The sequence below is a fragment of the Pipistrellus kuhlii genome, unplaced genomic scaffold (assembly GCF_014108245.1).
Source record: "Pipistrellus kuhlii isolate mPipKuh1 unplaced genomic scaffold, mPipKuh1.p scaffold_m20_p_6, whole genome shotgun sequence".
Classification (NCBI taxonomy): domain Eukaryota; kingdom Metazoa; phylum Chordata; class Mammalia; order Chiroptera; family Vespertilionidae; genus Pipistrellus; species Pipistrellus kuhlii.
Genome location: NW_023425562.1, coordinates 21,032,028 through 21,058,386, shown reverse-complemented (window position 1 = coordinate 21,058,386; position 26,359 = coordinate 21,032,028). Strand labels below are relative to the sequence as shown.

Sequence of the window (26,359 nt, the reverse complement as noted above, 5' to 3'; positions counted from 1 at the left end):
GTTTGCCTTTTAAAAGGTAAACGCTGTTCTCAATTGCAGAGTTTGCAACTTGCAGCTGCAGGTGACAGCATGGATTCATGGGTTCTGCCTCGGCTGCTGCTCGCTGCCTCCTGCCTCATGGTGTCTGGCCTGGTAAGAAAATAATGTGTGGAGGACAGTTAGAAAAATCTGGGCCGTTGATACCATTTGCTAAAGAAAAATTGGTTTGCTTTGCTTTCTGGTTTTTTTTTTTTTTTTTTTTTTTTTTTTAACGAATGTTGATGTATTAATGGAATGAGCGTTTCCCTTTTGGCAAGCAGGGGCGGGCAGGTCTGAGGAGTCAGAGACATGGACGTAACGCTAGGTTTCTCTCTGTGTCATTGGTATGTGACAAGTTTTCTGCTGATGAGATGGGAAACGGGAAAATCATTCCATTTTTATTGCTGAATGACATCAAATTGCTGGCCCAGGAGGTGAGGCGAGATTGGAGTGAATGGTGCCTGTCAGGCACAGGACATGCTTAGGAAGGCGGGCAACATGGGATTTCCCAGCCGCTCCCTCATGAAGTGAGACCGGGCCTCTGAGTGACAGGCAGTTTGTACCACCACCCAGCCTGAGGGTATACGTGAGGTTCCCAATGCCTGGGCAGGCTCTAGCTGTCCTTTAAAACGACAGTCATTATCATATGCTAATGTTCCGTGAACAGCCACGGTAGTGCTGAGAACAAGAAAAGCCATTGGGACAGCCTTCAAACTGCCATCAGGACAAACGGCACAGGTTGTTCTGTGGAAACGCTTGCATGTGTGTGTCTGTGTGGCTGAAGCCTGTTACCGTCAGTGAGGACCGTCATGGTCCAATGCGCTCATGCCCACTCTCTCCAAAGGCTCCACGTGAATCTAGAACGTAGACACAGAACCTGCTTTTACACAAAATTGTTCCTTACATCTGGGTGACATTTTGTTATAGTTTAAAAAGTGCTTTCATGTGACATCATGTAAGCCTCACAATGCCCTGCAGAGCAGCTGTGACTGGGTTTGACCGAGTGTTAGGAAGGGGAGCTGAGCTGCCTTTCTCGTAGCTGGTGGCATCAGAACTATAACCTAGATGTGCCATCTGCTGGCCCCCTGAGCTTTTTACTAGCCCACCCTGGACACTCCCCAGGGCTACCTGATTTTCCCACCGATGTAGTCTAGGTTTCATTGGGTTGCTTCTGTCTTCAGAAGTGTGTTTGTTTGTAATAACAATGCTACCTACACCCATAGGCTTTTTTAAAAAAAACAAAAACATTTGGTATTGTCTTTGAAGGCAGTGTCTTGAGTAAAATAGAAAAGTAAACCATGATTAATGAGGTCTTCAATAACATTTATTTTTAAAGGATTGTTATATATTATAATAATATTTCAATGTTGGGAATACATTTTTAGGGTTTCCAAACGCAACTCCATGAATTCTTTGGAAATTTATGATAAAAGTGAACACATTTCAGGGCTGGAGTCCTATGTTCTGCCTTCTCTTCAATCTGTGAAGTTGGTTTCTAGTTTCTTTCATATACCAGGAAGTTTAAAAAAATTTTATTTTTATTTTTATTGATTTCAGAGAGGAAGGAAGAGGGAGAGAGAAAAAGAAACATCAATGATGAAAGAGAATCACTGATCAGCTGCCTCCTGTATGCCCCACACTGGGGATGGAGCCAGCAACCCAGGCATGTGCCCTGACTGGGAATCGAACCGTGACCTCCTGGTTCATAGGTTGACGCTCAACCACTAAGCCATGCCGGCCAGGCAGGAAGTTTTATTTTTTTTATATGAAATGGGAAGACGCTTTGGTCAGAAAGTCATCTTAGACTCCAATTTAACTGTCTTAGATAGATGTCAGAAAGTAATTCATACTATTAATGGAACCCGTCTTTCCCCCTTCAACCCCCCACCCCAAATGGCTAGATATAAATTGGAACCCAGAAGACCATTAAATCATGGGCCCCATAATAATATCTTCTTTTATGTGTTTATTTCCCAGCCAACTCCAGAACATTTTGGTGAGTGTGTTTTGAGATTTGCTCTAAGCTATATAAAAAGGAAGTTATGTATATAATAGAACAGCAGAACAGAAGAACTTGGGACACATTTAATGCTAAGTGCTTGCATAATTGCATTGAACTTTGATCAAATACTTCCTTCTCTTGATTCATTGAGGAGCATTTTATTTCCTGGTCCAGGGTTCTACGTACCCAGCAGAAAAACAAGATGGAGGAGTAGGAAAGGTCAAACACAGTGCCTGACACACAGACATCCATAAATGCTTGCTCTTATTAATTTAGCTATTTTGTGTCAGATCAGATGAACATCCTATTCAGCTGTACACTGAGATATTTGGCCATGTTATTCACCCCTTTGCAATTTAAATTTAAGTTAGGGATTTTGCTTGAGAGTTCCAAGATACACTATTGCAAAGAATATACATATATGGGTAGACGGAACTGGTTTGACCAATTTTAAATATTTTCTTTCTATTTCATCAATTCTGTTACTTAGTCTTCCAAATTGAGTTTAATATTATATGAAGTAAAGAATTTCCTATTCTTAAGTCATTAGGGATTCAAGGGACACAAATAGGACAAGAGCATAAATGCAAAAGCTCCATAGCCTTAAGCCTGGTTCATGAGAGGTTCTCAACCAACCAACCAACCAACCAACCAATCAACCAATCAATGTATATGTATTAATTCAGAAACAAGTAATCACTCATCTGATTAGAATCTTGCTCACTTCTAATCCAATAACTGATAAAGATTTCTTCTTTTAGAAACATAACATTCAATGTGTTTTTCTTTATTTCAGTTAAAGATGTAGATGGTGGAATTGACCAGGATATATTTGATATTAATGAAGGTTTGTAGATTTTTTTTTACACCTTTTATTAAGTGAGGAGTTTGAACACATTTGCTAACACAAATTTCTATCTTTCCTCTTAGCTTTGGGTCTGGATCTTTTTGAGGGAGACATCAGACTGGACGGGGTGAGTTGAGACAATGCAAGGAAGACTCTTCTATTAACCACTGGAAGCTAAGAAACAGAGTATCTGAGAATGATTGGCAAGCACGGGCTTAGTTAAGCCCGATGATCTCTACACGCACAGAATCACAGTGACACATTTGTTCAATGTACTGCAAGGAACTCACAAAACAGAGCCTCCGTGATCTGTTACTCAGATTTCTGTGTGGCAAAAGCCACGATCACTCACCGGGAGTGCCTCGGGCTTATGGATGTTTTTGATTTTCATTATTGGAACAATATTTTCATGTTTTTAATAGAACCTCACTGATCCAATGTAGTTGAAGCAAAGCTAAACTAAACTTCTACATCTTCAGGGAATCAGGCTTTTTATCATGAGAGTTGGGTTTTGTGACTTCTATCCTGACAGCTAACAGTCATGTTGCCAAGTAGAGGTCCTCCCAGACTTTGCACGGAGTCTCTCCTCTAAATGAAGTCCTTACTACACCTTCACCCGCTGCCATTGAATAAGTGAAAACTCCAGGAGTCTCCTCTGCTTCTTCCCTTTCCCCACCACCCAATCTTCAGCAAGTTCTGTCATTGTTACCTCCAATCTATAACTCAAAGAATCCACTTTTCTCCTAACTTGTCCTTCTATTTCAAATATTGCCCTTTTCTAAGGGGAAAACTCACCGACACCATTTCACTTCCTGGCTTGAAACTTCAATAGCTTCCTATTGCATTTAGCATAATGTCCAAGTTTACCCATAGTCTTCAAGACCTCGCATAATTTAACTCCTGCCTTGTGCTCCTCTCATTTATCCTCTTCTCCCCTCCCCTCCCTGTCCTCCTCCCTTATCTCATTTCTTTTCTGTCCTAACTCATTAGGCTTCGGCCTCAAATCATCCTCAAAACATACCAAGCATATTCCCCTGTCAGAACCAGGGCGAGCACTGGTTCCTCTGCCCCAAATGATCTTCCTAAGGTTCCTTTTAATTCTGGCTTCTTCTTATCATTCCTGTTCCACCTTAAATGTCCTCCTTTCAAAGACTTCTGGCCTGACCTCTTATTAACATACTCCCCTACCCATTTACTTTTATCTACACTCTCCCTCCCCCCCTGCTTAAAAAAAATGTCCTCCACTACAATTAAATGCAGTCGGTTTCATCTTAATGTGTTTCCTTACATTCTATTTGTCTCTTTCACTAGATATTAGTTCCTTGAAGGTGAAGACCTTGGCAGTTTTGTTACCAGCGAACCCCTATTCCCTAGAGCGGTGTTCATTCTGTTGACTTAATGATGGCATGGGCGAAATTAGTTCTTTACTATAAAAATTTCAAGTTGTTTAAAAATTTTAAAAATGTTGCCCCAGTTCATGTAACTTTTTCTGACTCTAAGATCAAGATTATTGAGGTTTTGCCATCACTTCCTTTTTGTACATTTGTAATCCTATATAATAAAGAGGTAATATGCAAATTGACCCTCATGCCATCATAAGATGGCTGCACCCACAGCGTAGGTGGGGTTCCTGTATTGAGCTGTAATGAGCAATCAGCAGGAACCTGAGACTGTGTGGGCTGGAGCAGGAGACTTGAGGCTACGCCCCCCACCTTGTGGGGCTGAATGGGGGAACCTCAGGCCACTCCCCCAACCTGGCCAGAGGACCTCAGGCCACATCTCCTTCCCGATGCTGGGCCAGGGTCCCTGAGGGTGCGCTGAGGGACCTAAGGCTGTGTCCCTTGCTCTGCACCAGACTGGGGGACTTGAAGCTGTGCCCCCCACCCAGTGGGTCTTGATGGGGGACCTGAGCCAGCATCCTCGGCCTGGCACTGGGCCGGAGGACCTGAGGCTGTGCCAGGGGTAAGACTGACTGGGTCTGGATTTCACCCAATGGGGGTGGGTCCAGCTGGGTCTGGGTCTGCATGATTTTGAGGTGCACATGGGTGGGTAAAAACTTGAGTCTGGGTCCCACGGTGTGCCCCAGACTCTGACAGGAGGAAGATTTTCATATACATTTTACTAATTTCATTTCACCTCTGACACAATATTAAAATATTTCCTCTAATGAATTCCCTTTTAATGTGCATGAATTTTGTGTACCAGGCCACTAGTCTCTTGTATAGGAAACTAGTCTACCAATATTTATAGTTCATTTTATAGCAATCATTATTTACACGGTTTTGCATGATTTCTTCTTCAACTCTATAAACAAAATTAGTGATAGAAATTTCCTCCTAGAAACTTTGTTCTAATATGATAAAAGCAGAGGTACATACACAGGCACATGTGCATACACACAGTTTGTTTTAGCTGGTTGGGGAAGTTTAAAACTTCATTTACTGCTAGATTAAATATTTATTGCTTTGTAAACTTTTGCCTGATTCATTTAATTACCTTTTCCATATTTATGTTTTACAGGTACAAGATAGAAATTCCATCATTGGAGAAAACTATAGATGGCCTCATACCATTCCATATGTTCTAGAAGATAGCTTGGGTTAGTACCCTGTTTCCCCGAAAATAAGACAGTGTCTTATATTAATTTTTGCTCCCAAAGATGCGCCAGGTCTTATTTTCAGGGGATGTCTTATTTTTCCATGAAGAAGAATACGGTACACATTTATTGTTAAAATGAAAATAAAGGGAATTTATTACCTGTCTACGGTACGGTAGTACGGTAGTTGTCAACACAAACCAGACAAACTATGAATACTACAGTATGAAGAATTTACTCATTTATTCAATGACAATCATGTCATCATCTACTGGAACATCATCATAGCAATCCAATTCCTGGATTTCCTGGTGAATTTCTTGTGACTCAATTTCTTTCAGAATCAGTGGACCAAAACTCTCATGTTTAGCCTGGGGGGGTCTTATTTTTGGGGGATGCCTTATATTTCACTCAGAAGGAAACCTGTAAGTAGGTCTTATTTTCGGAGGATGTCTTGTTTTCAGGAAAACACGGTATACACCTTGGAGTGTCCATAACTGTTATATGTTCCTGAAAGAATGTGATTACAGTATTTCTAAGAGCATGTAATTATGTTTTTTGATGGTTTTTTGTTTGTTGCTTTCTGTAGGTATGTAAAGTTACTTAGAAAAATAAGCAAAGTGAACAATAAAAAGAGCCTAAGTGATTTTGTCTGAAATATTGGTTGAGCTTTGGACAATAAAGGAATTAATTTAACCAACATTCCAGGGACATGAAGATTAGGGAGCTAGTGTTTATTGTGAAGCTGTGGTTTCCCATATGTTCAGATTCTCATATGAGTAAAAAGCAAAACAACCAAACAAATAAAACTCTAGGAACTGGCAATGCTTTACCAACGTTTCATTTTGCCAAGTCAGGTGCTTAAACAAGAACCCACTACCTTTTATCACCCTCCTTTCATAAAAGAAATAGTGTTTTAATTGTAAAAAGTCAGAAAAATCTAATTCAAAACCAAGGATAGCTTTAAAAAATATATATTTTATTGATTTTTTACAAAGAGGAAGGGAGATAGAGAGTTAGAAACATTGATGAGAGAGAAGCATCGATCAGCTGCCTCCTGCAAACTCCCCATTGCCTCCTAAATGTCTTAGATGTATCCATTCTTGTCTAACCTTACGTAGAGAATCTTGGCTCAAAAACTCTTCAGTTGTTCCCTAATTATTTCCCATGGTCTCCCAGCTGATCTCCCTCCCAACCAAGGTACATGTCCTTGACCAGAATCGAACCTGGGACCCTTCAGTCCACAGGCCAATGTTCTATCCACTGAGCCAAACCGGTTAGGGCAAGAGTAGCTTTTCTATAGAAGAAATTTATTGATAATTATAATGGGCCACTCTAAAACATGGTCTTTATTTTACTTTTTAATATATTTTTATTGATTTCAGAGATAAAGGGAGAAAGATACAGAGATAGAAAATTCAATGATGAGAGAGAATCATTGATTGACTGCCTCCTGCACGCCCCACATTGGGTACCGACTCCGGCATGAGCCCTGACTGGGAATCGAACCATCACCTCTTGGTTCGTAAGTCGACACTCAATCACTGAGTCATGCCAGCCGGGCTGATCCTCATTTTGTGTATGGACGAGTGAAAATATCAGTTTAGAAACTGCTGTTTGGAAATTTTACCTTAGAGATTATACATTTCAGTGGATATTCAGATAAATCCAAAACTAATTACAATAGAATGGAATAGTCATATGATTAGTCATATGTTAAAAGAGCTATGTGAGCCATCTCCATCTAAATGCATGAACATTAGGGAACAGCTGGCACTGAACAGCAGGGGTGAGTGAAGGTTGTGCAAGTTGTACACCATTTACGGGTGCTGGGGAGGAGGGACAAGTGAGATGGAAATTGAGTTTGCATTCTGTTTCTCAAGAGACATTCATTTCTTTGCGTGAAGTGCTTTTCACCCACGCCAACGACACCTATAGCATTTCCCTGGTGAGGTCCCTCTAGGGTAGGGGTGTCGAACTCAATCAGAGAAGGGGCCAAAATCTAAAATCCAGCCTAAATCACGGGCCGAATGGTTTACTGAACAGTCATAAACTGTCATTGTGATGGAAACGCAGCGGAGTGCAGTGATGACAGCGAGGTGCGGGCCACATTGCAAGGCCTGGCGGGACGGATTTGGCCCGCGGGCCTTGTGTTTGACACATGTGCTCTAGGGAAGGGTGCCCTAGGCCCATGTGCAAAGGCATGCGGAAGGGAAAAACAGCCACCCTTAGCTGGGATGCATACAGGAAGGAAGGAGATAGTGAGGGTGGACAGGGAGGCAGGATGTGGATTGGGAATGTTTATACTGATGGTAACGTGGAACCACCAAAAGTTTTTGTGGAAAAAGATTGTTACCCCTTTGAGACAGTATGGAAATGTATTATTTTAAAAATATATATTTTATTGATTTTTTTACAAAGAGGAAGGGAGAGGGATAGAGGGCTAGAAACATCGATGAGAGAGAAACACCGATCAACTGCCTCCTGCACACCCCCTGCTGGGGATGTGCCCGCAACCAAGGTACATGCACTTGACCAGAAGCGAACCTGGGACCCTGAAGTCCACAGACCGATGCTCTATCCATTGAGCCAAACTGGTTTCGGCTAGAAATGTATTATTGATAGGGCAATAAGAAAGGAGGGAGATCAGGTGGGAGACTATGGAAGATAATTAGGGAACAACTAAAGAGTTTTTGAGCCAAGATTCTCTAAGTAAGGGTAGACAAGAATCAATACATCTAAGACATTTAGGAGGCAATTTTTAGATTTAGTGATTGACAGCAAGAGGTCAAAAAGGTAGGCCCAGGTAAAGGGATGCTAGTGCCCAGGAATCATAGCACCTTTAACAAGAATAAGAAACATGTCTTAAAGTGGGTGGGTGGGATAGAAAAGTGTGGTGGAAATTAGTTTCTGGAATGCAGAATTTGAAGTGCATTAGGCTCTCTGTGGTAGAGATATTATGGAAAGTGTTGGTGGGTAGCCTGGTCACTCAGAGAGAGAAATATTTGGGAGTTATTTGGATGTAGGAAAAGGTTGAAGCGTGGGCATGAATGACTATCTTTCATGGTGCCTTGCATGTAACAGGTACTCCACAGATAGAGGATCTGATTGAATACCAGAAGATGGTATTGAGTGAGATGTCCAAAGGTGAAATTCAACCTGGGGAGCAACTTTTAGGAACTGGTATACATAGAAATATGGGGTGAAATAAGGGATCTGAAGAGTAATCAAATACTTGCATTATAATATGGCAGTATTATTGTCCATATTTTTGTCCAACGTCATTTTGTTTTAATGTTGATGAGATGTCATAGGGTTTTAACTCACATTTATATGAATGAGCTACGTATTTTTGTTTTCTTCCCTCAGAAATGAATGCTAAGGGAGTTATCCTCAACGCATTTGAACGCTATCGCTTAAAAACATGCATTGACTTCAAGCCTTGGACTGGAGAAGCAAACTTCATATCAGTGTTCAAGGGCAGTGGGTACGTGAGGAGTGTTCTCTGAGGGTGTTAATGAGAACTGTGCAGCTGGGACATGATATCACAGCAATTGCCCGAGGCCTTGATCTTGAGGGAGGGTGGAGCTTCCTTCCCTATTTGTTGAAGAATTAAAGACAGCTGGATCTAGTTTTTCTATCCATAAAATAATATTTTCATAAATGCAAGCCATCTGCCAATCTTTTTTTTTTTTAATATAAGGAGGGTGGGATTGCATGGCATTTATCTCACAACTTTGTAAACTTCAGCTCCTCTTCAAGTAAAACATAAGTGTGTGTGTGTGTGTGTGTGTGTGTATTTAAATCTATTTTTACCTAATGACTCTTACTCCCCGAGTTAAGAAGGTGACAGTGCTATTAGCTTGGAGTGCAGCAATTCTGGGTGGTTGCTGTTCAGCATAGCAAGGACCATCAGCATAGCAAGGACCATCCGAAACACTTGGACATCTGGGGGGAACATTGTTCCTAGCTCACCAGGGTTAGGAGAGAAGAGACTTGTGTGCAGGTCCCTCCATGGTGAAGGATCCCGGCGGGTAACTGAGCAGATTAGCAACTAGGCATCTTGACCTGAGACCTCCACCTGCATCGTTATAACACCTTCTCTCCTTCCTCCTGTAATCTCTCCTGTAAGCTGCTGGTCTTCGATAGGAAACAAGCGCGTTGGGAACCAAAGTCTCTCCATTGGGGAAAATTGTGACAGAATAGCAACCATTCAACACGAGTTCCTCCACGCCCTGGGCTTCTGGCACGAGCAGTCGCGCTCTGACCGGGACGACTACGTCAACATAATTTGGGACAGAATTCAGTCAGGTATATTTCTCTTGTTTTCTTACTTTTTTTTATTTCGTTAAGGACTGAATCTAAGCATTGTGCCCTCTCCTGCCATCTGTGCCCACCTTACACACTGGGAAAACGCTAGTATTTTGATGTCATTTCATTTAGCTCTAACTCAGTGAGTTGAAGTGGATGAAGGTTGTTGGGGCATAGCCATACCCCTTCATACATTTGAGCTGGACATGATCTTAGAAGCTAATGTTTCCTGAATCACGTGTTAGGGAGCCCTGTTCACCAACATGCTCACGGGTGTTGAGTGGAAAGGGATCCGTGGTCACATGAGTCTGGGAAATCCTAGGTTAAAAGAAACGAAACCATCATGCACACGGCTGTGCTGTTCCGAGTCTTTGTTAGATGAACGTGAAGTATTAATATAAATCTCCGAGGCAGGAGCGTTTCCTAAAGTGGCGTAATTCCGGGTCTTTTTGTGTTTTCTTTTTGTGGCGTGTTTGGACTTACGGATCCACGGAACCCCCATTGGGGAACAGTGCAGTAGTTGGACAGCCAGAACGCCTGTGACTTTGTGTTCCAGCTCTGGAAGGTTTCACACCAGGTCCGGCCAGAGCGCAGGCTCTCCACATTTCCCCACTGTGACAGCTGCCACCTGCCCTGCCTCTGTAGTTCAGTGTAGAGAATAGCATCGAGGTTGTGTGGGGCACTGTGAAGTCTGCTCTGTACCGAGGCCTATGACATCATAATCTTTTTTTTTTATAAGATATTTTCATTGGTTTCAAAGAGAGAGAAGGAGAGAAAGATAGAAACATCTATGATGAGAGAGAATCATTGATCAGCTGCTTCCTGTATGCCCCCTACTGGGGATCGAGCCCACAACCCGGGCATGTTCTCTGACCGGGAATCGAACCGTGACCTCCCGGTTCATAGGTCGATGCTCAACCATTAAGCCACACTGTCCTGGCTGACATAATCTTTTAAAAAAATATATACTTTATTGATTTTTTGCAGAGAGGAAGGGAGAGGGACAAAGAGTTAGAAACATCAATGAGAGAGAAACATCAATCAGCTGCCTCCTGCACACCCCCTACTGGGATGTTCCCACAACCAAGGTACATGCCCTTGACCAGAATCGAACCTGGGACCTTTTAGTCCACAGGCCAATGCTCTATCCACTGAGCCAAACCAATTAAGGCTGACTTCATAATCTTAACACCACAGCTCCTGCTCCTTCCCACGCCCTCTCCCCGTGTCCCGATCTCAACTTGGTAAGGCCAGCAGAGACGAAAGGATTTCTACAGCAAGAGCAGTGCTTACCTTTACTCCATAGCCTCATTCTTTAGGGTGCCTGGCATCTCGTTGTTGGCAGAAACTTCTGTCTAGATTTGACAACATATGTATGTGCTTTGGACAGCAGACCTATCTCATGGTGTCCACAAAACCATTTGGTTTCAAGTTGCAATCAGTTGCCCATAGGTCATGCTAAGCAGCTTGGTACCTTCTCTAAATGTATTCATTTAAAAAATAGCCTCACAGTCGAAACTGGTTTGGCTCAGTGAATAGAGTGTCGGCTTGCGGACTGAAAGGTCCCGGGTTTGATTCCGGTCAAGGGCATGTACCTTGGTTTCGGGCATATCCCCAGTAGGGGGTGTGCAAGAGGCAGCTGATCGATTTTTCTCTCTCATCGATGTTTCTAACTCTCTATCCCTCTCTCTTCATCTCTCTAAAAATCAATAAAATATATTTTAAAAAAATAATAAAAAATAAAAAATAGCCTCACATATTCCAGGAACCACAAAACCCCTGACTATGGGAATCCATTATATATGCATTATAATTCCCAGGTCCCATCCCACCGCACCTCCACTCCACCCGCTGTGGACGCCCCGCCCTCCCCTTGCCACCTGCCATGAACCTGCCTGTTCCCACAGCACCTTCTAGAACCCTCCTTTCCCTGTGCAGGTCTCAGAACCATGCGCCCAATGCTAACAGCTAACTTTGGGCTGTAATGAAAACTTAGATATGTTCAGCGCAATGGCTGGTACCCCAATTCTAAGCCTGAACAATGCATTCTGAGACAGGATGCATGGAACTCCCCTGAAATGATGTAGAGCAGTTATAGCAAAGGTTGCAGTGAGTTTATTACAGTCTCTGTTCTGACACTAGCAGCGTTCAGAGTAAAATAAATGGAATTCTGTGACCATCGAGTAATTTAAACATTTTTTAAAATTTACCCTTCAGGCAAAGAGAACAATTTTAACATCTATGATGACCAAGTCTCAGACACTCTGAACGTCCCCTATGACTACACGTCAGTCATGCACTACAGCAAAACCGCCTTCAGAAACGGAACAGAACCCACAATTGTAACGAGGATCCCGGACTTCATGGATGTGATTGGCCAGAGGATGGACTTCAGCGACTCTGACCTCCTCAAGCTGAACCGGCTGTACAACTGCTGTATGCGACCGGCTCTGTGGTGACCTCTTCTCTCTCTGCTTCACGGGGGGTGGGGGGCGGTGGTTACGTTCGGTGCCATTTTGCTGAGCATTACTGAGCTCTCTGAAATGATCCAAGCTTGACTTTAGTTTTTAAAGCACCCAAACCCCAGCCTACCATGTGGAGGCCGCACTTTGCTTCTCAAGCCGTCTGGCTTTCAGGTGCAAAGATACATCGTGTCTTGCAGGAACACGTCCCACGCAGGTTTCTGAGTGGTCACGAATGCACACGTAGCCCAGTTTGATCTTCCAAACCCTTTTCAGCCCAAATGAGGCACAGCCATCCTCTAAATGGGACCAGAGGATGTGGGTGCCGGCTTGGTGATCTGAATAGGACGGAGTGCAGACACGGGTGCTGAGTCAGACAGTTCCACGAAAAGACTTGGGCCAGGCGGTGTGTGCAGATCCGCAGAGCTGCGCCTGTCTTGGTCCTGAGACATCCCGGTGTCTGCGAGCCCCCACCACCCGGAACCAGGAGGCGCCGCCTTTGTTTGTTTGTTTGTTTATTCATTTATTTTATTTTTAAATGTATTTTTATTGATTTTTCAGAGAGGAAGGGAGAGGCAGAGAGAGTTAGAAACACCAATGATGAGAGAGAATCACCGGTGGCCTGCCTCTGCATGCCCCGCTGGCGATCGAGCACGCAGCCCGGACATGTGCCCTTGACTGGAAGGGAACTCCAGACCCTTCCGTCCGCAGGCTGACGCTCTATCCACTGAGCCAAACCAGCGAGGCTTATGCTCTATTTCTATTACTTAGATGATCATGATGTGTGTCAATAATTGTTCTCTGCTTTTGTAGCCTCTTCCTTGAGCTTCATGGACTCGTGCAATTTCGAGCTGGAAAATGTGTGCGGAATGATCCAGGGCTCTGGCGACAGTGCGGACTGGCAACGGCTGTCCCAGGTGCCCAGCGGGCCAGAGAGCGACCACTCCAACATGGGCCAGTGCGCAGGTACCAGAGGGAGGCGTCTAGGCCCATGCCCGCTGGCGCTTCTAGCCTTGCCCTTGGCCAGGAGAGACTGGGGCCTGCTCTCTCTAACTCCTCTCTGCATTATTCACGAGAGCCACAGGCTGCCACCGGAGACTCAGATCTGTGCCACAAGGACACAGCTAACTCTCTGCTTGTGGTCTGAGCTGGCTTTACTTCCCGAGTCTGAGCTGGGCTCTGCGAAGCCTGTCACCCGCTCTTCTAGACACCCATGCAGGGGAGGTGATCTCTCCTGGGGGACCCCATCTTTGGAATCAGCTGTTTCCTCCAAGCTTGCAGGACGCAAGCGACTTGCTAGGGAGCAGCACTGGGCCATGGAGTGGTCAGCGTCAGGATTTCAGCTGGCCGTGGTTGCGTGCTGCCATTACAAAAATACTTGAAGGTAGAGAGTACAATTTATTTAATTTTACTCACATAAGTATATTTTTCTATTATAATTTTCTTTTGATTTAAGTGGGCTTTTTTTTGTTGTTGTTTTGTTTTGTTTTTGTTTTTGCCACAAGTACCAATTTTTCATTTATTTGCTCATTTCTGTCAGCAAATAGGTGACAGTAGACTTCACAGCCCAGAGGCACTGCTTGCAGCTCAGCTGGTCTAGGCGGGAGTGGGCCTCCAAGCGAGAGGCTTCCCCGTTTCCAGGTGGGTGGGTTGGGGGAGAGGCAGGTGTTTTTTAAGGGCACAAACTTGCATGAGTAGTTAGCAAACTTGCATGAGTAGTGCAGCACAATGAATATGGACAACAATGTTGCATTATCACCATCAAGCTTGCTAAAAGGCTAGAACTGAATTATCCTAAAAGGAGGGAAGAGAAAGAGAGAGGGAGAGAGAGAGAGAGAGAGAGAGAGAGAGAGAGAGAGAGAGAGAGAGGAGAGAGAGAGGAGAGAGAGATAATAGGCCTGGAAGATGATACATTTTTCCATTTTTGAAAGTTAGCATCTATAGACGGATGCCTGATACTGTCTCTCTTATAAACTCCCTGCTTCTGGAACCGTATGTCAGTGCCCTGCACCCTGTGGGCAGTGAGGGGAACTCGGGAGCCACAGATAGGCTTCCTGGACCCAGCAGCTGCTCTCTCTCACGTCTGCTGTTTCCCTGGTCCCAGGCGCTGGCTTCTTCATGCACTTCAACAGCAGTGCTGTGAGCACGGGGGCCATGGCGGTGCTGGAGAGCAGGACCCTGTACCCGAAGCGCGGGTTTCAGTGCCTGCAGTTCTATTTATACAACAGCGGGAGCGGCAGCGACCAGCTGAACATTTACATCCGCGAGTATTCCGCAGGCTCCGAGAACGGAACGGTGACCCTGGTGGAAGAAATAAAAGGTACTGTGCCCACCTCCTCTCTGTGTGGGTCAGAGGGAGGCAGTCTAAACTCTGCTCGGTGCACCGCCTACAGGAGGGCAGGGGCTCGGGGTCATTGCTTTTCAGCTTAGCAGCTGCTCCTGTGGGGCCATGCGGTGGGAAGGAAGCTACGTCCAGGGTCCTCTGCGCGGCGGTGGGACTCACCTAAGAAACCGTGGCTCAGTCTCCGGCACGGAGGTGGCCAGTTCTTGGCCAGGATGGAAGCCAGCTTCGGCAACATGGGAAGCGTCCCCGGCTGGTGTGGCTGAGCTGTGGCATGGACGAGGGAGGAGCTGGCCTCGGCAGGATGGGGCCTGTCCCTGAACGCAGCTGGGTGCCTCTCCTGCGTCTCACTGGGCTTTGTCCACGAACCTGGGGCTTTGGCTGTTTCACTTCTTACCACTGCAGACTGGAAAGGGGACTCTTTCTCTAGTTCCTAGCTTACAAACAAGTCCCGCTGAAGGGATCTGATGTTTAGGGCTTGGCTAATTGAACTTCTGGGGTAATCCCTCTGTGGAGTGAGGGCCCTGCCATGTGGGCGCCCACTGTCATTTCAATCATGGCTAGAGGGGGCATGCCGATCCCCTCTGAAAGCCTAAGGTTGGGAAGGGTTTCCTGTGGGGCTGGCAACGGTGTGACTGTCTGCCCACGTGGGGGCCTCCTGGTTTGAATGAATTGAGTAAAACCTACTGTAAAATCGATCCATAGTATGCTATAGGTCTTTCTCCCCCCTCCCCCCATTAACTAGGAAAAAAACATCTGAAAACAATGATGGTTTCCCTGTGAGCACCCACAGTGAGAGTCACAATCTCACTTCACATATACATATAGCACACACGGTACACATACCTTATATGCAAGTGTATATAATACAATACACAGCACATATATAAGACACAGATATGCCTTTCCATTAGCAATCTGTGCTATTATCACTGATACACAATAGCACAGAAGGTACGTAAAACTTGTTCATGAGTCCAGAATTTATTAATTTTTAAAATATATTTTTATTGTTGACTAGTAGCCTCGCGCACCAATTCGTGCTCCAGTAGCTCCTCTCCGGGCCCCCTCATAGCTTGCTGCCCTGCCCTGCCCTGTAGCTCTCCGCCACTCACTTGTAGTTTGCTGCCCCACCCTCCTTCTGATCCATGATCCGGTTGTTACGAGGTCAGTTGCTATGCCTCATGATGTAACGGATAATTAGCATACTCCTCTCTTATTACATAGGATAGTATTATAGATATCTTCCATTTTACCTTTTTACCTCCCAGCCCCTACCCACACCTTCCCCAGGTCTTCACTACCCTATTGCCTGTGTCCATGGCTATGCATATGAGTATAGAAGTTCTTTGGTTGATCTCTTCTAGGAGTGCAGAATTTATTTATTTTTTAAAAAATATATTTTATTGATTTTATACAGAGAGGAAGGGAGAGAGATAGAGAGTTAGAAACACTATGAGAGAGAGTCATCGATCAGTTGCCTCTTGCACACCCCCTACTGGGGATATGCCCGCAACCAAGGTACATGCCCTTGACCAGAATCGAACCCGGGTCCCGTCAGTCCCCAAGCCGACGCTCTATCCATTGAGCTAAACCAGTCTCGGCAGGAGTGCAGAATTTAAACAGTCCTATAATCTTGTGAAAGGCTTTTGCTCAATCTAGAGTCCATCCATGGACAATGGCATTTTCTGTAATCTGGTTATTTCTAAGTTATTTTCAAGTAATTGTGTTTCTCATTAAGTGCCAATATATTTAAATCTCAAATTGTTGTGTTAATTATGAGTCTTACATCAATTGAGCTGTTCTCGCCCTGGGGGCTTCTGGAAAAAAAATGTGAATAGACTCTTTCTTATCTGGGGATGTGATACGGAAAAATAAGACAGGATGGCCTAGCCATGCAGCCAGCCAGGGGTGGGGACACAGTGGCGGGGAGTACAGTTGGGGAGAGAGGGGACGATATGAAAATAGATAAATATTTATAATGTTGAGTCACTGGTCTGATTAAGGAGTAAACTGTAGGATGTGGGCTTTGTGGCGTTTGGTGGGGTCCTGTTTAACACTGCTGAAAAGGTGGTTGGAAATGGTTCATGTAAAGGCAGAGCTCCAAGCAGAGTGTAAGTACATTAAAGGAGGTTTTGACTGGGTGTCACAGGCATCGTGGGTAGACCATTGGGCTTGCGTGGCCATTTAATGATCACAGAATTAACACAGAATGAAAGGTCACCCCTACGTAGGGCGTGGAGTACTCATGAGTTTGATGCTGTTGTTGGCTCACCCATCTCTGGGAAAGGGTAACCTATCTGAGAAACAACTAGATAAACATACGAATGTTACAGAGAGGAGTCCGACCCCACAGAAATATCTGGAAGTGAAAGGACAGGGGCTGGAGGAGTGGGGAAGCCAGACCTCAGACCTGTGGAAATCGGTGGTCCTAGGACAAGCGTTCGTCCACCAAGGCTAGAACTCTCATGGTCCACGGTCCTGTGTCTTCTTTGCAATAATAATGTGTGTTTTGCAGATATACCCACGGGGAGCTGGCAACTTTACCACGTACCGCTGAAAGTAGCCAACAAATTCAGAGTGCTGTTTGGAGGGGTCAGAGGTGCTGGTGCATCCCTGGGTGGCCTGTCCATCGACGACATTAATCTCTCGGAAACGCGGTGCCCTCATCATATCTGGCGCATCAGGAACTTCACACAGTTGATGGGCAGCCTCGATGGAGCCCTCTACAGCCCTCCGTTTTACTCTCCTAAAGGTTATGCCTTCCAGATCTCCTTGACCCTAAGCAATCCGACAAACGCAGGGATATATTTCCACTTGATCTCTGGAGCCAATGATGATCAATTAGAGTGGCCCTGTCCTTGGCAACAAGCCACGATGACACTCCTGGACCAGAACCCTGACATTCGACAGCGTATGTCCAACCAGCGGAGTGTGACTACAGACCCGCTGCTGACTGACGGTTCGTGGCTCCTTTTCTTTATTGCACTCACACGGTCCTTGCTCGTGGAGGGACTGGTGGCGTGGGAATGACTGCACAGCCTGGCACCGAGGGGTTCTGAGCCCAGGTTCAGGAGCAGAGGGAGAAAGGAGGAGAGTTTCTGCAGCTGTGGACAGTCTCTGGGGCAGGAGAGCATCAGGATTGTCAGCAGGGAAGCGGCAGACAGAGATGATACTGGCTGCATTCCTGGGACTGGAGGGCCATTCCTGAATTCCCAGCGTTGGGCCAGGAATGCTGGTTTTAGAGTCTGACATGACATGCCTGCATGGAAACCCAAGGTTTGCTTCTCATTGGCTAAGTGAATAGATCTTGAGGAATAACCTCTTGGGGTGTATGTAGTGTCTCAGCAGTGACAGGGGGACAGTGACAACAACCACAGAGATTAGTTATGAGCATCACTCCAGACTGAGCACTGCAGTTTGGGGAGAGGCTGGAATGAAGAGGCGCCCAGCTGCTGAGTTCTCCTACTCCGTGCTTCCCTGATATTGCCACTGGGGGCGCCCAAGCCAAGGCAGCTCTTGTAAGGGGGGTGGCTTTTGTTCAGAAGGCAGAGGAGCAGATGCTGTGGAGTGTTGGGAAGCGGGGAGCGGATTACACCTTTTTATGGAGTTCTGGAGGATTTGCCAATGGGGACATTTCCCCCATCTTCCAGTCTCAAAAAGGAGCAGAATCCAGACGGCTATCACATTTCTTCGTTGTTGTTTTTATATCCTGGATGGAAGATATGTTTTTATTGATTTTAGAGAGAGGAGAGAGAGAGAAACATTGATGTGAGTGAGAAACATCGCTCTGTTGCCTCCGTAAGCACCTCGACTGGGATCAAACTCGCAAACTTAGGTATGTGCCTTCACTGAGAATCGATCACCCACCTTTTGGTGCATGGGATGATGCTCCAACCACTGAGCCACGTGGCCAGGGTACAGTGACCACATTTCTCATTTTAATAACCCATGGCCACCTTGGGACCCAATAAAAGGACAGGTGGAATTATGGCCAGGTGAATATTATTGCCAGACCTGAACTCTACACACGAAAATAATGGACTTATGTGTCATAGGGGGAAAAATAACATCCACAAAAGGCTGTAGGGATGTGATGTTCAGAATTTCTTTCCTTTTTTAAAAAACACATTCCTCCCTGAATGACGGTGACAATGGCTCCGGGTTGGGTGGTTGCCACCTGTCTCCAGGGCACTGCTCTCTTTCTCTCTCTCTTTCTGGCTTCTACTCCTGAGGACTCAGATAGTAGGTGAGCCAGTCAGTTAAGATAAGTCACTCTGTGCTGATATTGAACACTCCATCAGCAGCAAATTGGTTTAACTCAGTCAGCAGGCTGATCTACACTCAGAAGGTCATGAGCAATGACACCTCCCGGGCAGTGGGTCTCTGTGCTGGCCCGTCAGTACAGATCTGACTCCCCACCTGGGACACTTCCTGTACCCTCCACCCGGGAGGGACCCAGAGCGTGGTCCTCCCTGCCGGCAGCCTCATTTCCTCAGGGCAGAGAAATGGCCAGCGACTTGCAGGGACGCATCCCAGGTCCATGGCGTCATGTAGTCACTGGGGGCTCCATCCTAGTTGGGTTTCAAGTTGCCTGTTTCCTACCACCGAGAGCCGAGCGGACGCTGAACGCAGGCCCTGCATTCGAATTGCTTTTGCAGATGATGGGAGCTATTTCTGGGACAGGCCTTCCAAAGTGGGGCAAGAGGCCCTTTTCCCGAACGGAACTCAGTTTAGAAGAGGTAAGGGCAGGGGAACCAGTGCCTTCATCACCCACGAGCGGCTGAAGAGCAGAGACTTCATCAAGGGAGACGATGTTTACATCCTGCTGACCGTGGAAGGTATGGAGATAGCATGGTGCTACCCAAGCTACTTGTGCCATTGCTGTATCTACTGTGGTCTGGCAGATTCTATTTTTAGGCGTATTAATTAGGGATGTGGGAGGAAATGGGCCTGGGTGGAAATCTTATTCTATTTTATTTTATTATTATTATTATTATTTTTGGTATGAATCATTAACAATATGAAACTAATTGAAAGGGAGGGTTCAGGGTAAAGATTTTAATTAGCACTACATGGAATAATAGTAAAAAACTTTCAGCTGGGAAACGTTAGAAATAAGTTAAAGTGTGTGTGTGTTGGGGGGTAGGATCTGGGAGGAGGAGAGGGGTAAAGGGCAGTGGGTGGGAGATATCTGTAATACTATCGATAATAAAAAAAAATATTTTAAAAAAAGGTAAGTTAAAGTATAGCCATTATACCCTAGAACTATAGTCTAGGATTCCAGAAACAAAAATGTCACACAAGCACATGAAGTTAAATTTATTCTTATTATATATTTTTTCAAATATATTTTATTGTTTGTTTTTTTTTTTTTTTTTCAGAGAGGAAAGGAGAAGGAGAGGGATAGAGTGTTAGAAACTTTGATCAGCTGCCTCCTGCACACTCTCCACTGGGGATGTGCCCGCAACAAGGCACATGACCTTGATCAGAATTAACCCAGACCCTTCAGTCCACAGTCCGATGCTCTATCCACTGAGCCAAAACTGGTTAGGGCATGAAGTTAAATTTAAAATGAATTATCTTTCAAATATACAGGGTGTCCCTCCCCAAATGTGTACACACTTTAATAGCTGATAGCTCAGTTTTGAAAATGAAATGTATCTTAATAAATAAACACCGCCTTTATAATTATTCAAAGTGCATGTATACATTTTTCTGGGAATATATACGGCACACACACACACACACACACACACACACACACACTTTGGCAATAATCATCTATCATCTTTTAAACTTTCTTACCTATGGCGGCCAAAGAATACATTTCCCAGGAATTCTGGTGGTCCCCATGTTTTACGGGGCAAGGTTTTAACTCATTTACACCCGAAGACCAGCTGCATCTCAGTAGATCAGGATCCTGTTTGTGGTGGAAGTGGTGCGTGAAACCAGGGCGTTGTTACTGCAGTGTCCGTTGGGGTCTAAAAGATACTCCTTGGAAAAAATTATTTCAGGAAACGTGTGTCGAGGGAGGAAAGGCGACATAAAACGATTCCTCCCTCGACTAGTCCCACGTTCGTCAGTTCATCCGACCCTGTGTGGGTAGGGAGCCACAGGAAACACCCCTGGAACAGCGCCCGCTGCTTTCACCAAGTCCCCCCAATGCTCCACACAGCAAGCAAGAGAGCCCAGGCTTCGGGCAGGCCCCTCAGCTGCCTGGGGACCTGCTCATTGGTTCCCTTGTCTGTCCCTTGATGGCTGGTCCTGTAAAAAAATAACCAATGGGGCCACGTAATGTTGGCATCAGAGCTGCAGTGCATGCCTGCGGCCTCACCTTAGGACTGTTAGCCCAGGGCCAAGTCACCCCCAGGCTGGGCCTCAGCAGCCCGTGGCCAAATAACTGTTTGCAAAGGTAACAAGATCGGGACTGACCATGAACAAGGTTCTTTAGAACAAACACCACTGTAAGCCATCTGCCCAATAGCAGTGCCTTTCCTTTACGGACAGACTCCCCCCCACGCTTCCTCACCAGCTCCCCTTGTCTCCTCATCAGCTCCTTGGGTTTCTGCAGGAACTCAGCTTCCCCAAGAGCTGATCTCAAGTAACAACAGGAGGCCTCTGGCCTCTCAGACCGCCTCTTGTTCTTAGGTTAACAGCCACCATGCCCCAGGCCCTTGGCGTTCAGCAAGCCCAGGCCCCAGCAAATACGGGGTTCGGTTGTAGCCCCCAGGCGGGCCCAGCTTTCTCTTTTATTAGATTTAAGCCGCCTCTGTGTAGCTCACTGTCTCAGGCTGTTGCTGGACTCTGCTGCATGATGACCTGCATCTCTCACCAGCCTGAAACCCGATCATCTATTCTGAAATTTAGAAGTCAAATACTTGTGAAAGCAAAACCTGATTTCCACCCCTGCTCTCCGCCCTTAGACATATCCCACCTGAATACCACAGCCCCACAGCCGGTCCCCACCAACGGCACCCCCACCACCAGCACCTCCACCGCCGGCACCCCCACCACCAGCACCTCCACCGCCGGCACCCCCACCACCAGAACCTCCACCGCCGGCACCCCCACCGCCAGCACCCCCACCACCAGCACCCCCACCACCAGAACCTCCACCGCCAGCACCCCCACCCCTGGCCTCTGCGTGAACTTCGCCTGTGAGAACGACGGTGTCTGCACCGTCTGGAATGGCAAAGCTGAGTGCAGGTGAGGGGTCCCTGGGCCAGACCTCCCCCCTCTTCTGTCTGAAATCCTGTTGTTCCCGCTCTGTACGAGTGAATACTGATACCTCCCATGAGTGAAATCAGCTCATTCCCATCTCAGAACCAGCCATAGGATATCTATTTCTTGCTCTTTATTTGGGACTTTGGATAGTCACAAGAACAATAAAATTACTTATGAAAAAATAGCACACGAGCCTGGCCAGTGTGGCTCAGTGGTTGAGTATCAACCTAGGAACCAAAAGGTCACAGTTTGATTCCCAGTCAGGGCACACACCTGGCTTGTGGGCTTGCTCTCCAGTAGGGGGTGAGCAGGAGGCAGCTGGTAGATGATGTTTCTGTCTCTCTAACCCTCTCTCCCTCCCTCTCTCTTTCTTTAAAAAAAAAAAAAAAAAAAAAAAATCAATAAGAAACAGCACATTATGCTCTCATTGTCTGAAAAAGTCCTCCTGAGCGACAATAGTCTGAAGTGGTCAGTGTAACTGCCCGTTAAGTAGGTGGAGATACTTAAGTTTTGGGAAGAGCTTGGCCAGGGTGTAGAGCTGGGAGGTGAGGGACGAGGACCCTGAGAACTAAATTTCCTCCATTCCCCACACTACCTTCCTTCCCCCTCGGAGCTGCTGTTCTGAGAACCCGATCAGAAGTCATTCTTGGCTTCTGATCGTGTCGCCACCTGGCCCGTGGTGCCACCTGGCCAGTGGTGCTGGTCCGACTCCCTCTAGTCCGGAGTGAAATGTCCCCACGGTCAAGGACCTGGACGTTGACACACACCTTTCATGGCAAAGATGCTCAGATTTATTTTATTTTATTTTATTTTATTTTATTTTATTTTATTTTATTTTATTTTATTTTATTTATTTCAGAGAGGAAGGGAGAGGGAGAGAGGGAGAGAGAAACATCAATGACGAGAGAGAATCATTGATCGGCTGCCTGCACGCCCTACACTGGGGATGAGCCCACAACCCGGGCCTGTGCCCTGACCGAGAATCGAACCCTGACCTCCTGGTTCCTAAGGCCATGCTCGTCCACGGAGTCACGCCCGCTGGGCAGCAGATGCCTGATATAAATGCCAGCTCCTAACAGAGCATGCTCTGGCCGTGCAGGTGCCCGTCGGGGGACGACTGGTGGTACATGGGGGCGCGGTGTGAAAAGAGGGGCTCCACGCGCGACACCATCGTCATCACGGCGTCTTCCACGGCCGCCGTGTTCGCGGTGATGCTGGTGGTCACCCTGCTCAGTGTCTACTGCACCCGGAGGCGCTACCGCCAGAAGACGGGCCCCAGCACGGCCGAAGTTCCTGTGGAAAACGTGAGTCGGGTCTGAGGTTTGGTGACTCAAACCTAGGAATGAACTCGTATGAGGAAGAAGGGAGACTTTTAAGAAATATTTTTATTGATTTTTTACAGAGAGGAAGGGAGAGGGATAAAGAGCTAGAAACGTTGATGAGAGAGAAACATCGACCAGCTGCCTCTTGCACACCCCCTACCGGGGATGTGCCCGCAACCAATGTACATGCCCTTGACCGGAATCGAACCTGGGACCTTTCAGTCCGCAGACTGACGCTCTACCACTGAGCCAAACCGGTTTCGGCTACTTTTTTAAAAAAATATATTTTATTGATTTTTTACAGAGAGGAAGGGAGAGAGATAGAGAGCTAGAAACATTGATGAGAGAGAAACATCGACCAGCTGCCTCTTGCACACCCCCTACCCGGGATGTGCCCCCAACCAACGTACATGCCCTTGACCGGAATCGAACCTGGGACCTTTCAGTCCGCAGACTGACGCTCTACCGCTGAGCCAAACCGGTTTCAGCCGATTTCGGCTACTTTTTAAAATAGACTTTAAAAATGTTTCTCTTCCTTCCCCGTGCTGGGGACCACTGCTTGGGACCATGTGTTTTGGTGGCCTTCACGATGAATCAACGGCTCTCTCTCTCTCTCTCTCTTTTTTAAAAATTATTTATTTTTATTTTTAAATTTTTTATTGTTGAAAGTGTTCCATATGTCTCCCTTCCCCCTCCCTCATTGACCTCTCCCAGCCCCCCCAACCCCGCCCCCCAGGCCCTCACCCCTCATTGTCTGTGTCCACAGGCTATGCTTCTATAATATGAATGCATGTCCTTGGGTTGATCTGTAACCCTCCCCTCCCCGCCTTCCCCCTGAGGTTGGACGGTCTGTCTGATGCTTCTGTGCCTCTGGATCTGTTTTTGAATCACCGCTTCTTAAACTGGGGTCCGAGGAGGCTCTGGGGGGAGCTGGTTATCTTCCTGGGACTGGGTCCCTGCTGATGGGCAGAGCGGCCCTGCCCGAGCTCCCACCTCCGGGTCAGAGGCGGCCTGGAGGTTTTCGTGGGAAACACCCGTGCGTGATGGCGGGGCTCTGGCTGCTGGAAGGGGGTGCAGGCGCATCTGGGGCCCTCCTGTGAGAGAAGGCCCCCGCTCCGGCTTCACATGCAGTCACACCTGTCAGGCCAGTTCCCACGTGGAGGGCTGAAGTCTGGCCTCAGACTTGCCACCCCCCCAGGCCCAGCTGGTTGCTGGAAAGCAGGCTCAGGTGGACACTGGCGGGCGGGAGGCTAAGGGGGCAGCGCTCCTGGGAGCACCTGGGCCAGAGAGGGCAGCTGGGCTGAGGGCGGGCGGTTGGGCTGGATGTGGTCACCGTGATGAGTGATTAGTGGCCGGAACGGTGAGCCAAGGTGTTTCCTGGGTCGTGTCCCCGGGGAATGAGCTCCTCAGACAGAGGATTTAAGTAAAAGTTTATTGCAAGCAGATTCAGGCTCCCTGCAGGGGAGGGGCCCCAAGAACGGGCTGCCCGGGAAAGCCTGGGAGGCCGGGGTATGTATTTGCTGAATCTGCTCTGTGCTACCTGATGGACGTCCTCAATTGTTCTTGCCCAGCAGTGTTCCTGAGTGTGCTTTCTCTGCTCCCATCTGAACGGCCCCTGTTTCTGGGTGTGCTTTCTCTGCTCCCGTCTGAACAGCCCCTGTTCCTGAGTGTGCTTTCCCTGCTCCCGTGCTGAACTTTCTGTGTTTCTATGCGTTCGTACACCTGGCTGCTGCAGGCCCGCCTTGTTTCCCCACACCTCCCGCCTGAGTCCAGAAACACATTATTATCTCCGCGTGGTTGGTCCCTGTGGTCAGGCTGCTCCAGCGGCCGTGTCTGCCCTGCCTCTGTTTCCCCTGGACCCTGTGCTGTCTGCCTGCTTTTCAAGTTAACCCTCTCAGCAGCTGAGGGCTCAGCCCCCCTCAATCTCTGCAGCTGGGATGGCCCCTTAGGTGTGTCCTGAATGGAGGCCAGGGAGGTGCTCACAGCATCAGTAGCCATTGGATGGGAGCTGCCCCCCAAGAAAAGGGAAACATTGGGCAAGGGGGTTTGGGAGTAGCACATGTCCTACATGGGAGCCTTTGTGCTAAAGGGCAGGATGACGGGGCCCCAGCACCCACTGTGTATCCCCGTAATAGAGAGCACAGAGTTTCAGGTGCAGATTTCTATTCTCACTCACAAAATAGCACCAAAAAAATTAGCATAAGATCTGAACATCACTTAAAACTGAAGCTTTAAAAATTTTCCAGTTCTATTTCATTCAAAATAGTCTCTGAAAATGACTAGTACGTGAAACTAAAGAAAAACATGCCCCATTAGGGTACCTATGAAAATAAAATATTGCGTGTAAGAAAATTAAGAGTATATTTTCTTAAAAATGAGTATCCAAGACCTGATATATTTTTTAGGTTATAATATTTTATTTTATTATTAAAATATATATATATATATATATTTAAATATATTTTATTGATTTTTACAGAGAGGAAGGGAGAGGGATAGAGAGCTAGAAACATCGGCATGTACCTTGGTGGTGGGCACATCCCCAGTAGGAGGTGTGCAGGAGGCAGCTGGTTGATGTTTCTAACTCTCTGTCCTTCTCCCTTCCTCTCTGTAAAAAAATCAATAAAGTATATATATATATATTTTAAATGGGACCACTGGATGGGTTCCACTGGAAGGGCAGCTTTTAAGGTTAGAGGTTAAGTCATCGTTGTTCCTTCCCCGCCAGGAGCATGTGTTTTGAAGATGAGTGCACCGAGGCGACCTTCTGGCCAACGCAGCCCAAGAGGACTCTGTGTCGTGGATTCCACCTCAAGCACCTTGCCACCCCCTCCTCCTTCTAAAAACGGACCCGCTCTGTGAATAGCGACATGCCCTGGAGTAAACCGTTCTTGTGGCAAATGGCACGTTAGTGGAATGTTGTTTGTGCTTTTGTTCTTAAAGGAGGGGAAGCAAGGAAAATAAATGTACAAAATGAAGGCGGGGAGCACTCAGGCTCCTCCAGAGGCATCGTATTGTCTCCAAGGAGCCAGCAGCTAGGGAGCTGGCCGGGTTTCTCACCCACTCCTGGGCTGGCCCTGGCCTCACAGGGAGGCCTAGACACCCCCGTGAAGCCTCGGCCTTGCTGTGCTGTCCTGTCTCCTTAGGGCACATGTGTCAAACACAAGGCCCGCGGGCCAAATCCGTCCCGCCAGGCCTTGCAATGTGGCCCGCACCGCGCTGTCATCACTGCA

The 26,359-nt window shown here is 46.8% G+C and overlaps 1 protein-coding gene across 2 annotated transcripts; it reads left to right on the top strand.

Annotated features, from left to right (window-relative positions):
* On the top strand, positions 1–26,091 carry MEP1B (meprin A subunit beta). 2 transcript variants are annotated; one of them, XM_045574585.1, is made up of 16 exons: positions 1–132; positions 1,996–2,014; positions 2,817–2,867; positions 2,951–2,994; positions 5,388–5,466; positions 8,833–8,950; positions 9,596–9,774; positions 11,992–12,210; positions 13,050–13,202; positions 14,341–14,556; positions 17,096–17,539; positions 19,239–19,418; positions 21,504–21,615; positions 21,712–21,786; positions 22,904–23,108; positions 25,855–26,091. In XM_045574585.1, exons 1-16 carry the CDS (start codon positions 70–72, stop codon positions 25,867–25,869), a joined length of 2,172 nt encoding a protein of 723 aa, XP_045430541.1. In that variant the 5' UTR covers positions 1–69; the 3' UTR covers positions 25,870–26,091. The 2 variants fall into 2 exon arrangements, with proteins under 2 accessions (XP_045430541.1, XP_036273540.2); XM_036417647.2 differs by having other exon boundaries at positions 3–132; positions 21,504–21,578; positions 21,705–21,786.
* The last annotated feature ends 268 nt before the right edge of the window (positions 26,092–26,359 follow it).